The sequence below is a fragment of the Sebastes umbrosus genome, chromosome 16 (assembly GCF_015220745.1).
Source record: "Sebastes umbrosus isolate fSebUmb1 chromosome 16, fSebUmb1.pri, whole genome shotgun sequence".
Taxonomy (NCBI): Eukaryota; Metazoa; Chordata; class Actinopteri; order Perciformes; family Sebastidae; genus Sebastes; species Sebastes umbrosus.
This window is the reverse complement of record NC_051284.1, coordinates 6,706,568-6,722,432: the sequence shown is the minus strand read 5'-3', so window position 1 is coordinate 6,722,432 and position 15,865 is coordinate 6,706,568. Positions and strand designations below refer to the sequence as shown.

The 15,865-nt window shown below is 41.3% G+C and overlaps 1 protein-coding gene across 3 annotated transcripts in view; it reads right to left on the bottom strand.

Annotated features, from left to right (window-relative positions):
* Positions 1 to 15,631, bottom strand: part of alk (ALK receptor tyrosine kinase) — a 474,023-nt gene extending 458,392 nt beyond the window's left edge. For 2 of the 3 annotated variants that reach the window (XM_037746863.1, XM_037746865.1), the window contains exon 1: positions 13,866 to 15,631. In XM_037746863.1, coding sequence (XP_037602791.1) covers positions 13,866 to 14,661 — 796 coding nt within the window. In that variant the 5' untranslated portion in view covers positions 14,662 to 15,631. The remainder of the gene's footprint in view (positions 1 to 13,865) is intronic. The other variant, XM_037746866.1, reaches the window with a different exon arrangement.
* Between the last annotated feature and the right edge of the window lie 234 nt (positions 15,632 to 15,865).

Here is a 15,865-nt window from a genome sequence, read left to right as displayed (position 1 = left end):
ACAGACTTTACTTTGTTATTACCTTAAAAAGGGACGTATCATGCTCATTTTCAGGTTCATACTTGAATTTTGGGTTTCTACTAGAACATGTTTACATGCTTTAATGTTCAAAAAACACATTATTTTTCTCATATGGTCTTTCATAATATACCTGTATTCAATCTCCGTCTGTAACGCTCCGTTTTAGTGCCTGCCTCTTTAAGCCCCCCTTTCGAAAAAGCCCAGTCTGCTCTGATTGGTTGGCGAGAAAAACATGGCGCACCTTTGCAAATATAGTTCTCAAATTTTTGGGGTAGTATATGAAAAAGTGAGTTTTTCATGATATGGCCCTTTTAATCTTGTTGTAGCAGGTAAGCTACCTCCCCAGCAACGAACAGGAAACGCATATTAGCAGCCAGCTGGTGGAGCATTTAGCAGCTAAGGACCCAGATATTTCCCCTTAGGGAGGTGTGGAGACCAAAAACAGAGCTAAAAGAAAGTAAATATTGGACTTACATTCGCCGTATGACGGGAGACAACTCCAAATGAATAATGCTTCATACCTGCTGGATTTGTAACAGGCAAATGTTTGCTATCAAGTATTAATAGCTTGTTCTGCTGCCGGCAAATGTCTAAAAATATAATTTAATGCAGCTTTAAGGTCCAAAGAAAGATTCCTCCAAACTACTGTTCTAAGTTCAATATCTAACCTACACTGTTCAGCAACAACCACTAAGAACAATGTAGAAATTCTTTGCATATAAAGGTTTTAATGTCAAAGAGATTTATGGCCTACATATGCCCATGGCTTCACATATTCTCTGTTTACTCAGTTAGTACATTTGCCGAGCCTTATGTTATGCAAATTTAAATTCAGATACAACTCTAGAAGATGAGTCTATTTGAGACCTAAGGCTCTCGTTCACTTTCCTCCCTCCTCTTCCTCATTCCCTCCAAGTTACTCGCTGACAGGAAGCGAGTGCGGGGAGAGAGCACACAAGCAGCAGGAAACACAGATGGCTACAGAGAGACCTCATTTAGAGAAGACCATCAGATATTTGTCTTTGGAATACATACAAATATAAACGAAAGATCATCTAAAGTCTGAAGATGGCTCATATGTAGGGTGACAGTGGATCATAAATCCTCTTTTCCGTATATTATATTGTATATTTCATTGCTGTTTCCTGTATAAAGCATACACAGCTATACAGGCAGTGAATATCAATGTCAATTACCAAACATGGTAATTAGTTTGGTTATTTCTACCCTCGAAAGGTGACTGAGAAGTAAAACAATATTAAGCTTTGCAGAGCGAACAAATGATTTTAAATTCATTGTGCAATAATTGCATTTGCAAATTATGTATTTACCCTAAACGTTGTATAATACCAAATACATACGTGGGTGGACATAATATCCTGTGCAACTTCTGTTTAATGCAATCCAATACAATCGCTCTTTCACATTTACAATTGGTTGATTTATTTATATTTAGACTCTGCCAGGGATGATTTGATTCAACTTTTTAAGCTGTGATTTGTGGTGTGCAGGATATCTTACTACAAGTGTGTCAAATCTTCAGGTCCCCTTATATGCATACACAGGGCTAAAATGTACGCCTTGTATATTAATTTATTTAACCCCCTGACACCCCGCGATTCCGACTGACTTTACTGTCTTTCAGAGGCTGTAGGTTCAGTTTTAGAGCCAGAGAGAAGCTACAGATATCACATGAAACTAAGGAATCCATTGGTGACAACCAGGTCATGCCAGCTGGTAGGGAAGGAGGCTAAATAAAGCTCTTAAGTTAGGCTAAATTTTGGCGAAGAAAAAATGGCAAAGCCATTTTGAAAGGACTTCAAGATATGTGAATGAAAATGGGTTATATGGGTACCCACGAGTCTCCCCTTTACAGACATGCCCACTTTATGATAATCACATGCAGTTTGGGGCAAAAACATGCAGATTTTTTAATGCGGTATACTGTAAATGTGTTATTTTCACCTATTCTAAAAATGGTGTATTTGAATTTTTCTGCATACTGGGGTCCCTAAACAGTCTTGGAATTACATAAATTGGGTATCACTGTAAAGCTGAGACTCCTGTGGATCCAATGAGCCCAGTTGTATTCATGTGTGATGATGTTATTCCCCATAGAAGCCATTTCATTGTAGTGAGACCATTTTTTGAAACTTGACCTCACTGTATAAAATGACCTGTGGTGACCTCTAGGATAATCACAGCCTCATGAAACTTTACAGACACAAACTACAGACCTAGGGAATTCAGAGGATGGATGGCTTGCCTAGGTACATTGACAATAAGGGGTTACTGAGCAGTTTCCAGAAACAGAAGTGATCGCCATCCAATTGCTGAAAAATGCAATTCATGTAGAGATCTCCAAATGTCAAAAGTTTTTGATACCAAATCACAACATGCTGTTTTCTATGGTGTTCCTCAAGGTCTTGGTGTCTTAATGTTGTATTATGGAGGGATTATTGATCATTTTTATTAATTCTCAAGTGGTGAAAAATGGTTAAATTTAGCACCAAATCTGTGTAACAAATGGTATTCTTTCAGTTGATGTACACCACTTCTATGTGATATCTACTCTAGACCTGCTATCTATCACCCCTAAAGACCCCCTGAACCCCCCCTAAAAAAGACAAAAACGGGTCTATTGTGGGTCTCAGAGGGTTAAAGGTGCAGTGTGTAGGATTTGGCGGCATCTAGTGGTGAGGTTGCAGATTGCACCCAACTGAAACTTCTCCCATGTGCGTGTAGGAGAACTTCGGTGGCCGATGTGAAAACATGAAAATGGGAATGGCGCTCTCTAGAGCCGGTGTTTGGTTTGTAAGTTCCGAGCTGTAGAGACATGCTGGCTGGCTCCGTTTAGAGGACCCACTCACTCAGTAGATATAAACGGCTCATTCTAAGATAACGAAAACACAATTGTTATTTATACACTGAAGACAACATACTTGTTAATATTATATTCCATTTCTGCCAACAGATCCCCAAAAATGCAACACACCGGCCCTTTATTATACTAGGTGCTTGCTTACAAAGGCAAACAAAGGAGCTAAATTGGGCCTGTGTGGCACCATGGCATTTAAATTGGCAAACACATACAAAAATAGCTATCCACACAGTGTACAGTGTGCTCAACTTCCAGAAAAAAAAGTATGACCACTCATTTATGCACATTATTTATCTCTCTCATTATGGAAGTGGAGCATCTCAGGGTGTGAGCTTCACATTCAGCTCCTGTACAGTATGCATTCCTCTCCGCACCTAGCTCTGAGCTAAACTCCTGCTGCCGCGGCCTCTTATAAGCATCGCCATTAATCAAACAGGCAGCTTGCGGGTTTTTTGAAGGAACGAAAAAGTGGCATAAATAACTAAAACATCAGGGGGAAGGAAGACAGTGCTGAATAAGAAGTGGGGGAAAAAAGAAGAAAAATCACAACCAAAGTCACCTTGACTCCTGCTAATTTACAAAACAGTGACACAGGCATTAACTACAATGAGGGTGATTAATATCGCAAACGGCTTTAGCTGCTGTTTACTTTGTCGGGGTGTTTATCTGTAGAGCTCCCAATCTGGCAGGCATCTCATATTTTATTTTTTTGGAGTATGGACCGGCTGCAGAATGCTAACAGCTTGTCTTTTTGGGCAACAGTTGCGCTTCCCCCGAGCTCTTGAGATGGAGCCAGCTAATGCGAGGGCCGGTGCACAGGCCCGTACAATTTTTCACTGGCTCAGGCAGCCAAATAAATGATTTCTTCATTCCCTTTAAGTCAAGAAGAATCAGCCGTCTCGTTACGCTGACAGCGGCCCCGTTGAATGTGACTGTCATGAATGAATTTGAGCAGGTTCAGGGGGCAGCTCATTAAATTTCCGATGTGGCGACACTGAGAACTGCTGTTTTTCTGAACCATCCGAATAGAGAGTGCTATACAGTTGCAATGCTTCATGAGGGGCCTACAGTGCATGTGAGCACTGCATACAGTGGCTGTGCAGGGCGGTAATGATATTATTGCACTGTGCTCGGTTAGCTCAGTCAAGCAGCACTGATTTCTGAGCACTGCTTCAAGGTGTTTATATTGCACATGCTGTAAAAGTCTCATTATTCCCATTTGTAAAGAGGAATGAATGGACGACTTCCAATGAAAGACCTGACACACACCACTGCTACACGACTACTTGGTTATCAGACTGACAAAGCCTAAAGGCAGAGCAGGTTCTTCTTTTCATTTCCAGTTCCTCGCTCTCTCTCACCTCGACGTCGCGTCTACAGACGCTCTGTCATGGGGTCACGCCCAGTTAGCGGCTAACGCCGAGACACACGCACTTGATCATGCTCGCCGCAACTTGCAGTATCGATCAGGCCGGGGGTCCAGGGTCCGCCGGGGTGTCGCGACACGCCACCGACTCCTTGAGTGAATTGATCATAGAAAGGCATAAATAATAAAGTGGCATGTCATTCTGACTCCCTATTGATTTTCCCATTAGCAGCTGATTGATACAAGCTTTAAATGTCAGGAGTCTCATTGATTACCACGAGTCCGCGCACTCATTCGCAATGTCGTGTCACTTTTCCGGTGGCTCTGCAGCCTTCCACCTGGATGGACTGAATTAAAGGTCAACAGGTGCACCGCGTCACTGAGTTACATTTAAGCTGTGTTCCAAACAAAGTGCTCACACTCACTCTGTGAAGATACCACTCCAACTTTAACACAAAAATAAAAAAAAGCCTGAACTATTCCCTCTTGGTTCAAGAAGTGAGAAAATCTGAATTCACAAATGACACTAAGATAAAAGTATGGAGAGTTTAGCGTGCCAAAATGCAAAGAAATCAAATCATAGTCTGGACTGACATTCGAATGGCACTAAAAACAATCATTATTTGATGATAATAATAATAATAATAATAAATCTATTTATATAGCACTTTTCAAAACAGATATTATAAAGTGCTTCACAAGACAATAAATGCAGAAATTAAGTAATATGGTAATTGTTAAAACAGAATATATCAATAATAATAAAATAGTAAAGTGGTAAAACAAGGTGATAAAAAAAATATATATATACATAAATGTGTTAATACATACATGCATACACAAAAAGATGTATACATATGCATATACCCATACACACATGCTCTGTACACGATGATACCTCATCGTTTGTCATTTATGTAGCAAAACTTTGCTGGTTTCAGCTCTCCAATGTGTGGATTTGTTTTGCTGTTTTATGTCATTTCAAAATTAGAATTTTTGACTTTTGGTCAGAAAAAAAAAGAAGCAATTTAAAGACGTCTCCTTGGGCTCTGTGAGCTTTTGATGGATGTTTTCGACATTTGTTTTTTACACTAAATGATTAATCAATAATTCCATAAATTAATGTACAGACTACTCTAGAACGAAAATAATCATTAGTTGCAACCCGACATTCTAATTAGAGGTTTTCATAGGTCCACTCCAAATCAGTGTAATTGAGTCCTGTATTGCCATGCGTCTCAGGACTGAAGATTAGATTGAAGATGGTTTTTAAGCAGTACGATGGAGATGGATGCCACGATGGATGTGATCCAAGTCAGCCAACAACATCTAACTAGGGCTGCAACTAAAGATTATTATCATCATTGATTAATCTCCTGATTCATTTTTGGTTAATCAAGTCATCTTTTGGGTCTATAAAATGTCAGAAATGATTCACTGCCGCCAATATATATCCTAAAGCCCAAGGCAGGGTTTTCTAATGTCCTATTTCGCCTGACCGACACTCAGATACTCAGTTTACTATCGCATACAACAAAGACGAACCACAAATATTCACATTTTAGAAGCTGGAAATTGTTCGGCATACTGGCTTAAACAATTTATTGATTATCAAAATTGTTTTTTTGACTAATCGATTAATTGACTAATCATTTCAACTGTAATTATGATCAGGTCTGACTGCCGTTGGGTGCATTTCGGATTTGGTACCTGATTTTCACTGGCATGAACACAAAAATGTATTACAGCAAAAACTAGTCCATCAGGATTGGCTAAAGTTAAAAATACACCTAAGTAATTCAAATAATATTAATTATTTAAAAAGTAATGATGAAATAACTTGTCCATCTTTGTGTTCTTGTTTTCAAGTTTCAAGTGTGAACATTAAAGGGGACATATCATGTTCATTTTCAGGTTCTTACTTGTATTTTGGTTTTCTACTAGAACATGTTTACATGCTTTAATGTTCTCATACGGTCTGTCGTAATATACCTCTGTCTGAAACGCTCCATTTTAGTGCCTGTCTCTTTAAGGCCCGCTCCTGAAAAAGCCCAGTCTGCTCTGATTGGCTTACGAGAAAAATATGAAGCACCTTTGCAAAGGTAGTCCTCAAGTCGTGGGCGGTAATGAGCCTGCATGTGACATAGGAAGGGGAGCCAAATCTGAATGGCTTGTTATATCACATTTTCTGATCTATCGGCCCTCAAAAAACTGACTGGGTTGTCTTTGTTTGTGGGTCGGAAGGCACTCCAGATACCCAAATGTATGAGCACAAGAACTGAAAAAGTGAGTTTTTCATGATATGTCGCCTTTAACCTTGTTTCAAGTTGTAGCAGGTAAGCTACCTGCCCAACACCGAACAGGAAACGCACATTAGCAACTAGCTGGTGGAGCGTTTTGCAGCTAAAAATACAGATATTTCCCTCAGGGGTGTGTGGAGACGAAAACAGAGCTAAATGAGAGTGAATATTGGACTTACAGTACATCCGCCAGATGATGGGAGGCACAACTCCAAATGAATAATGCTTCATGCCTGCTGGATTTGTAACAGGCAAATGTTTGCTAGCAAATTTTTAGGTTGTTCTGCTGCCCACAAGTGTCCACAAATATCAATTAATGCAGCGTTAAGGTCCAAAGAAACATTCCTCCAAACTACTGTTCTGAGTTTAATATCTAGCCTACAATGTTCAGCAACAACTAATAAGAGCGAGATAGAAATTCAGTGTAGTAGCAAAGGTTTGAAGAGAGAGTTTGTTTTTCATTATGTCCCATTTAAATAACTAAATACAAATAAGCAGCAAAGTAAACTGTTCTCTAATAATTTGGTTTAAATAAACAAGGCAACCCTCACCCTTTCAAACCCTTTCACTAACACCACGATAACTACTCTGGAGGCTAATGTGCCAGCTTCTTTATCAGGAGAAAAGGGAAAAAGCATTTGAGAAAAAACTAAAAGTGTATTCATCTTTCAAGGAGAAACCTCTTCCAAAAAGGGCCACAAGCCACGCAGGGTAAACAAAGTAGCAAGCGTGTAATCTAACTTTATAAATTTGCTGTTGACTTTCTTTATGATTCTGAAGGAATTGCAATATTTGCCCGACGGCTAAAGCATCCGCGCAGTGGGATTCTGTTTTATAAGCCTCTCAAAGGAGACGGCAGACTGGGGACGCTCAATAGAAAAACCACGAGAATTGTGTGTTTGCATTCGGGCGCAGAGCTGAGGGGCAAACACGGTGAGACGAGCCCGAACCGTACACAGTTGCTCCGATCGAGCGTAATGCTAGCGGCCTTTTACTTCAGGGCGCCAATCACGTCCTGTTTATGGAGACACTATTTGCTAATGGCGCGCCGAGGAACACGAGCATCTTAAAGAGCTCGGCGGCAGGTATGCGCAGGTTAATGAAGCAGGGGTCCCCACTTCCTGCAGCTCCTAATGCTGAGATCATTTAATGATTCTCTTGCAACCTATTTATGGCAGCGCTTGGTGAACATAACAGAGGTTAATAAAGTAGAGGTCAAGTCTTTATCACACCTGCCCAGCACTGTTTTCCCCCTCTCCTACACTATAACTCATAGCAGCATTTCTCATTAATGATCTCCCCCCATAGGGCCCATAGGGCCATGAAGTATAAATGTACTGTGCAGAGTTTAATGCCTTGATTCCCGTAGGCACGTTTGCTTGATCGTCAAATTATTCCGGGTGCCACGGCTGGTATTTATTCCATGCTAATAGTCGGCATCTTACCGGAGGCTGGAAAAACAAGTGTAGCACGCATATTACACAGAAAAATGCCAAACAGTGGCCAATCATGGGTGGAAAAAAAAGCTGATAGAGCGAGACAATACACACTGGAGCCTTGAGTTGAATCATTTTATACGGAGGAGGGAGTGTGTGACACTGGCAGAAGGGAGTATGTATTATAGGACGGGGAAAGAGTGCAGGGACGGCAGATAAATGTGTGTGTGTGTGTGTGTGTGTGTGTGTGTGTGAGAGGTGTTGGGGGCTTGTGCATCAACAGTGTGTAAACACAGTTGTGCCTTGTAGAAAACTCATAATGTAATAACCGCTTATGGTAATAAGTGCGACTCTGCAAACATGCGGCAGGGTAATCTAATGTGGGAATACGGTGTGAGGCTTATGGAGTCAGTGGAGTCCACCTGCAGTGTGTAGATTTCTGTCTGTCTGTTACCCACAACAACGGTCATTTTCTTCCTTTCTGAACATCCAATAAAAGGAGGCAAAATCTTCAAAAAAGTCCCTAACTTGGAAATACAAATATATTGATACTGACAACTTAAAGTGGACATATCATGCTCATTTTCAGTTTTTTTTTATGTATTTTTTTTATTTTGGGTTTCTAAAAGAACATGTTTACATGCTTTAATGTTCAAAAAACACTATTTTTCACAAACGGTTTGTCTGAATATACATGTATTCACTCTCAGTCTGAAACGCTCCATTTTAGCGTCTGTCTCTTTAAGGCCCCCTCCCAAAAAAGCCCAGTCTGCTCCGATTGGCTCGCGAGAAAAATACGGTGCACCTTTCCAAAGGTAGTCAAAGAACGTATAAGTTTAGAAGTGAAAGTAAATTTTTCGTTCAATTGCAACATCAGCACCCAGCAGCAGAGCTACACTTCCGTCATTTTGGACTGAAAGTGACTACCGGACGCCAGTAAAACATCCGCCTAAAATGTGCCGTAGAAAAGTAAAACTAAATTATTTCCATTCTATTGTCATATTCTACCAAAATGGCCTGTGTTGAACAAAAAAATATTATAAATATAGTAAGCGTTTTAAGTCTCTTCGCTTCTATACTCTTTGAAGGTAGTTCTCAAGCTGTCAGCGGTATATTCTAATGAGCCTGCATGTGACATATAGGAAGGGGAGCCAAATCTGCATGGCTTGTTGAATCACGTTTTCTGATCTAGATAGCCCACAACAAACTTACTTAATTCAAAGTTTGTGGGTTGTTAGGCACTCCAGATACCCAAATGTATGAGCTCAAGCACTGAAAAAGTGAGTTTTTCATGATATGTCCCCTTTAAAGGGTGGGTCAGTTATTTATTTATTTTTTAGGTTTTTATATCATTCTGTAGCTTACCAGTGGTGTTCCTTGTGTATTCAAATCCGACATTAAAATATTGGTCAATGTATGTATGTTTAGCGTCAAGCCCTACTAAAAACATTTTCCCATGTGACCTGATGTAGGTTTATATACATTACACTACTGGTTATTTCTCAATTTAAAACTATGCATCCATTTTCTGTACTCACACAGTTGCAAGGGGCTGGAGCTGTTGCTTGGTGATATATATATATATATATATATATATATATCATATACCATACATAACTGACCATCTCCATGACAGCTGTGTAGGTTGGAATGCCTGCTGGGAGCTGCAGTGGACATATTATATATCCCTGTAGAGTAAAACAAGAACTACACAACAGTGTGTGGGTATTTTTTTCTCTCTCTCTTTGGTTAGTTTTGGGCACACAACAACTTGGTTATGTTTCGGGAAAGATTTCTGCTAATACGATAGATGATGTAATTTTTCTCGGGAGTACAGTCAGAAACACAATATGTGTAGTCGAGTCTTTGGAGCTGTGCATAACGGGAGACACTACAGGTGAATTGGGTAAAATTTTCACCTTATAGATATCACCACAAAATTTCCCTTGCGTCACGTTACAATCAGATGTTCGTTCATGTCCCGTGTTCACAATGTTCGGTCATTTTCACTGTACAAATGTCGTAGTTTTAAAGCTCAACCATGTTGTTTTTTTCCTGAACCTTACTATAGTGTTTTTATTGTCTGAACCTAAGGGAGTGTTTTTGTTTAATCCACAACATTAAGCATCTATTTACTGCAACCGAAAATAACTCATTTTGAGAAAACAGCTTTTAATGATATGGATTGTAAAATTCCATACATTTTGAAGACACCACAGGTGAACAGGGTAAAAAATGTAACTAATAGATATCACCATGAAACTTCCCCAGTTGATTACTTACATTAAGATGATTATTTTTTGTATTACAAGTTTTCTGAAATGTTATGTTTATATATGCAAATGAGGCAATATCTTATCAAATATGTGGTAATTTGCATACATTTCCAGAACAGAAATCTGAACATTGGATAAAGCCAGGTTCAAAATTCTTGTTTCATTTTGTTGACACATTAGAGTCAAAAGTTTTTACCGAGGGCATTTTGGATATCTCTTTGTATTACTCCATAAATAAGAAAATACTGTTAACAGCCTTACAAAAAACTAAATTTTTGTCATGTTTTTAGGAATAAATTGGTCTATTAATCAGACTATGAATGATATATGAACAAACCCCTCTTTAAAAACCTTCAGAATATAAATAGGAATGAAACTGGAAAGTTTGGTGGGTGTAAGGACAACTGAAGTGGAGATTTATGGCTTAGAGTATGAGAAAACATCATTTAGAGAAAACAGCCTTTAAAAGATTGTACAATTCCATACATTTTGCATAAGACACTACAGGTGAATAGGGTAAAAAAAGAACTAACTAATAGATATCACCGTGAAACTTCCCCAGTTAATTACTGACAATAAGACACTTACTTTCTATATTACACGTTTTCTGAAATGTTATGTTTAGATATGCAAAAGAGGCTTTATCTTAAATATGTGCTAATTTTCATACATTTCCAGAACAGAAATCTGAACACTGGATAAAACCAGGTTCAAAATACTTGTTTTATCTTGTTGACATATTCGAGTCAAAGGTTTTTACAGAGGGAAATTTTGATATCTCTTTGTATCGCTCCATAAATCAGAAAATACTGCCAACAGCCTTAAAAAATCCATTTTTGCCATGTCTTTAGGAATAAAATGTTATAAATCAGGCTATGAATAATAAATGGATAAACCCCTCTGTGAAAACCTTCAGAATATACTGTAGATAGGAGTGAAACTGGAAAGTTAAGTGCTACCGAAGTTGAGATTTCTGACTCAGAGTATGAGAAGATGTAATGTAAAACTTCCTACATTGTGCAAGACACTACAGGTGAATACGGTAAAAAAAAAATATTAACTAATAGATATCACCATGAAACCTCCCCAGTTGATCACTTACATTAAGACAATTATTTTTTGTATCACAAGTTTTCTGAAATGCTATTTTTAAATATGTAAATGCTATGTTAACTTTTGGTGAATTTAGACAAAGTAGTAAAATAAACACCTAAATGTGTATTTTGGATGTTTTCTTTCCACTAGTCTGAAACAAGACATGACGATATGGAAGCAAAATAGCCCAAAATCTCTACATCGATCAATGTTTTTGCCCTGGGGTGTCTCGCCGTAACCCAGGCCAAGCTTTTTATACTCCAAAACCTTTGTTTATGAATGGTAGTTCTGCTGAGTGAGCACAAATGCTGTTTTTTTCCCAGTCCCACAGTTACACAGCTGGACGCTACCAGTCACTAGCCACTGAGCAGCTCCACTGGAACCGTTTTAGGCTTCAGTGCTTTGCTAAAGGACACTTCATGAGAAGCAGCTACTGTAAAAGATAATGACATCATCCCCAGCTGGCTGCCCACCTGCAAACACTACCAGCTGTGTTGTTGGAACGCCTGCTGGGAGCTGCAGGGGTGGTCCACTCAGATAACATGCTTTCAGGTGTATAAACCATGTTTGTGTGTGTGTGCGTCTTTGCATTAACAGTCACTGTTGAAACGCACCGATGCATTTAATACAAACCTATTGTTACAACGCCAACAGTGTTATTATTCGCCAAAATCACAATATAGTAACAAACACAACGATGTAATAACTCAGGCATTCCCTGAGTTTGCATGTGTTTCTACTAGGGCTGTCAAAGTTAACGCGCACATTTGTTTTAAAGCCACTAATTTCTTTAAACACATTAGCGCAACTTGCGATTTTCTAGGTTGTAGAGGGCTTCGTTTTACAGCTAGAGTGAAGATACTAACATCATACGAAACTACAAAACATGAAGAGTCCATTGGTACCAACCATGTCATACGAGCTTGTCGCAAGGGAGGCTAAACTTGTGCTAAATCTTGGCAAAAAAAAAACTGGCATGGCCATTTTCAAAGGGGTCCCTTGACCTCTGACCTCAAGATATGTGATGAAAATGGGTTCTATGGGTACCAATGAGTCTCCCCTTTACAGGCATGCCCACTTTATGATAATCACATGCAGTTTGGGGCAAGTCATAGTCAAGTCAGCACACTGACACACTGACAGCTGTTGTTGCCTGTTGGGCTTGCCATGTAATGATTTGAGCATATTTTTTATGCTAAATGCAGTACCTGTGAGGGTTTCTGGACAATGTTTGTCACTATTTTGTGCTGCTAATTGATTACCAATAATAAATATAAACATATGTTTGCATAAAGCAGCATATTTGCCATCTCCCATGTTGATAAGAGTATTAAATACTTGACAAATCTCCTTTTAAGGTACATTTACACGATTAATCGCGATTAACTATAGACAATCATGCGATTAATCGCGATTAAGCATTCTAATCGATTGACAGCCCTAGTTTCTACATGCACACACACACAGCTGCAAGAGGATTTTCCTCCCTACAATATCAGCTTCCAGCCGAAACCAGCCTGTGCTTTTTGCTTTCGTCTGATCGGTTCTGTTGCATTTTTCCGGGCCAGCCTCCCTCATCAAAGTGATTAAGCAATTACACTGATTGTGCCGATGCTCAGAAGAACGAGGGAAGGACCCCGGAGTATTGAGTGCTAAAGCTTTCTTCGAGATAACGGCTTAATTTGTGCCTAATCAAAAAAAAAGAAAGCCCTGTTCTTCTAAATCTCCAACCCCTCCTTCAGCAACGGGGTGGCTCGGGGGAACCGAGAAGGTAAGGAGAAACCGAAAACCCTGCTGGGAGCCTTTTTTTCCAACTTGGATATCATTTATGCAATGTACTGGCATGTTATTTATCAGGCCTCTCTTTTTCCCTCCAAATGAAATAATAATTAACATTTCAGAAGTGATAACGATAGAAGCCTCTAAAAAGATGCTGCATACATGGATCCCAACTGGAAAAAATATATCAAAAGCGAGTTTGGGAATTAAATCAACATGCAGTGCATCTCTCTGTTGCTGCTGCTGTGGGCATCAATAATGAAACAGGAGTCTGGAGAGTCCCCCTGGATCACAGCAACAGACCTAAATGCATGGATTCCCTTTAGTGGTATTTTCCCTTGACACTTACACACACACACGCACGCACACACACACACACACACACCTCTGTCATCATTTTTCCCATCAGCCTCATTACACATATAGCAGGTCTTCCTCCATGTGGCTGACATGTCTTTACCAGCTCATTTCACCATGAAAGCCAGACACAGCATCTTTAGACACACTGGATCCAACATCCAAAATGAATCACAGCGCAACCCGAAATCGCAACCGTGACAGAGCAACATGAATCAGGCCTTGCTGAGTCGTGTGTGTGTGTGTGTGTGTGTGTGCGTGCGTGCGTGTTCAACATGGGAAGAAGAAGAAGAAGAAGAAGAAGAAGTGAGAGATGAGGGAGGGAGAGTAAAAAAAGAAAAAAGATGAACTCACCCCTGGAGGATATCTGAAGGAAGAGGCGCGGGTCTGCAGCGCGTATAGCCGCGGTATAGCGGTCCTCCATGCCGGGCACCTGCGCTCTCTTCTCGGGCATGAGCCGGACCCGGAGCCGGCCCCCCTCCGCTCCGAGCCACCACTCCAGAATAGTTGTGAGGTCCATCTCCAGGCTGAGCACCGGGGCCTCCTCGTACACGGACAACCCCCCGCACCCGGTCCTCACTAGATCCTCTCCGATTTCCACCACGACTTGGTTGGATTTCCTGCTGGCTTTCGTCAAGCCCAGTTTCACAACTTTGGACAGCGGCCGCTTGTAGAAGAAGGGCTGCTGCTGTTGTCCATCAGTTGCGTTCCTCATCAGGTCGGACCTGGAGTCCGCAAAAGTGGCGATGGTTTTCTGCAGAGGTATGCAGTGCATTTTCAAGTTTGCGCGCACCGTGTAACATCCAATAAAAGTCGGGCAGTCTCCGTTCAGAGGTCTCTGGATGAACTCCGCCAGGTAATAGCGCAACAGAGAGGGGACCGCGAAATCCACAGCCAGGGTTTTCCTCTTGAGCCTGGAGTTGATGGTTTGGTTCAAGTCCCTTTTGCCTCCTCCAGTTTCCCCGCTGCTACCACCACCACCACCTCCACCACCTCCACCACCACCACCACCACCACCGCTGTTGTTATTATTGCTGCCGGCGGAGGAGAGCTCCATCCCCGCCACCGCCGTGCTCCTTGGCGAGGCGCACTGCAGCCCGGCGAAAAATGCCGCAGAACAAACAAGCAAAAACAATATCCTGGTGTCCATGATTGAATTATTTTTCGTTTTTTTTAGGGAGAAGCACCCCTTAATAATCCAACCCGTTTTCCTCTCTGCTCTTCTTGTCACATATATACGCAGCAGCAGCAGCAGCAGCAGCGCAAGATCACAAAGTGCGAATCGATGATCCTGCGGGTCCTGCGCGTCTCTCCGGCGGTGCGCACCAACACGAAGGGGAACTGGTGTTTTTTTTTTTTCTCCTCCTACATTTGTTTGCCACTGACTGTTGCCGTCTTCCCTTCTTCTTTAAACGGGAAAAGAAGAAGTGCCATCTCTCCTCTCGCTTTCTCTCTTCCCACCACACTCACACACACACACACACACACACATACACACACACACAGACGCGCACCTTTTAAAAGACAATCCTTTTTCTCGCGATGGAGGAGTCTCTCTCCGGTACGCTGATTGATATGCCGGTCTGGTCCGCTCCGGTGGCTTTCAAAAAGACTCCTCCGTCTCTTGGCACAGTTGTGACGGCGGGCACACAAGTGGTCTCTCTGTCAACAGCGGGATGCAGAACCTCTCTCTCTCTCTCTCCTCTCTCTCTTTATCTCTCTCTCTATCTCTCTGTCTCTCTCTATCCCTTCCTCTCCTCTCCTCACTACTATATCAGGAATTCACAGCCGAGTTTGCTACAAGCAGAGCGTCAATTAAAGTTTTAAATATAACCTTATTGGCTAATTGGAAAGCCCCAGCGGCGGTGGTGGTATCTCGGGTTAATTGTCTGCTGAGGATTTCGGCGCACATTTTGGTTTGGTCCAGAAGAAGAAGAAGAAGAAGAAGAAGAAGTGGTGGCAGCTCCGGTGTCATACCAGCAGACATGCAAGTGTACACATGCAATTTGACGTCAATATATATAAGCCCCGTTTTTTTCTCTTTCCCCTTGAGAGGAAGCGCGCTCCGCCGCTCCGCCGCTCCTCCGCTCCGGACGCGTCTGATGCGCCCACAGCGCGCAGCCGTAAATGGTGCCTTACTGGAATATTACAAATACCAGAAGGAACAGCCACCAGCAGCACAGAGCAGAGTAGCTCCACAGTAGTCTGTCTCTCGTGATTTCTCAATGAATCACCGCGCCTATGTGGGTCCGGAAATTGGATTGGATTAGTCGTACCAGGTTGTGTGTGTGTGTGTGTGTGTGTGTGTGTGTGTGTGTGTGTGTGTGTGTGTGTGTGTGTGTGCGCAAATCAAA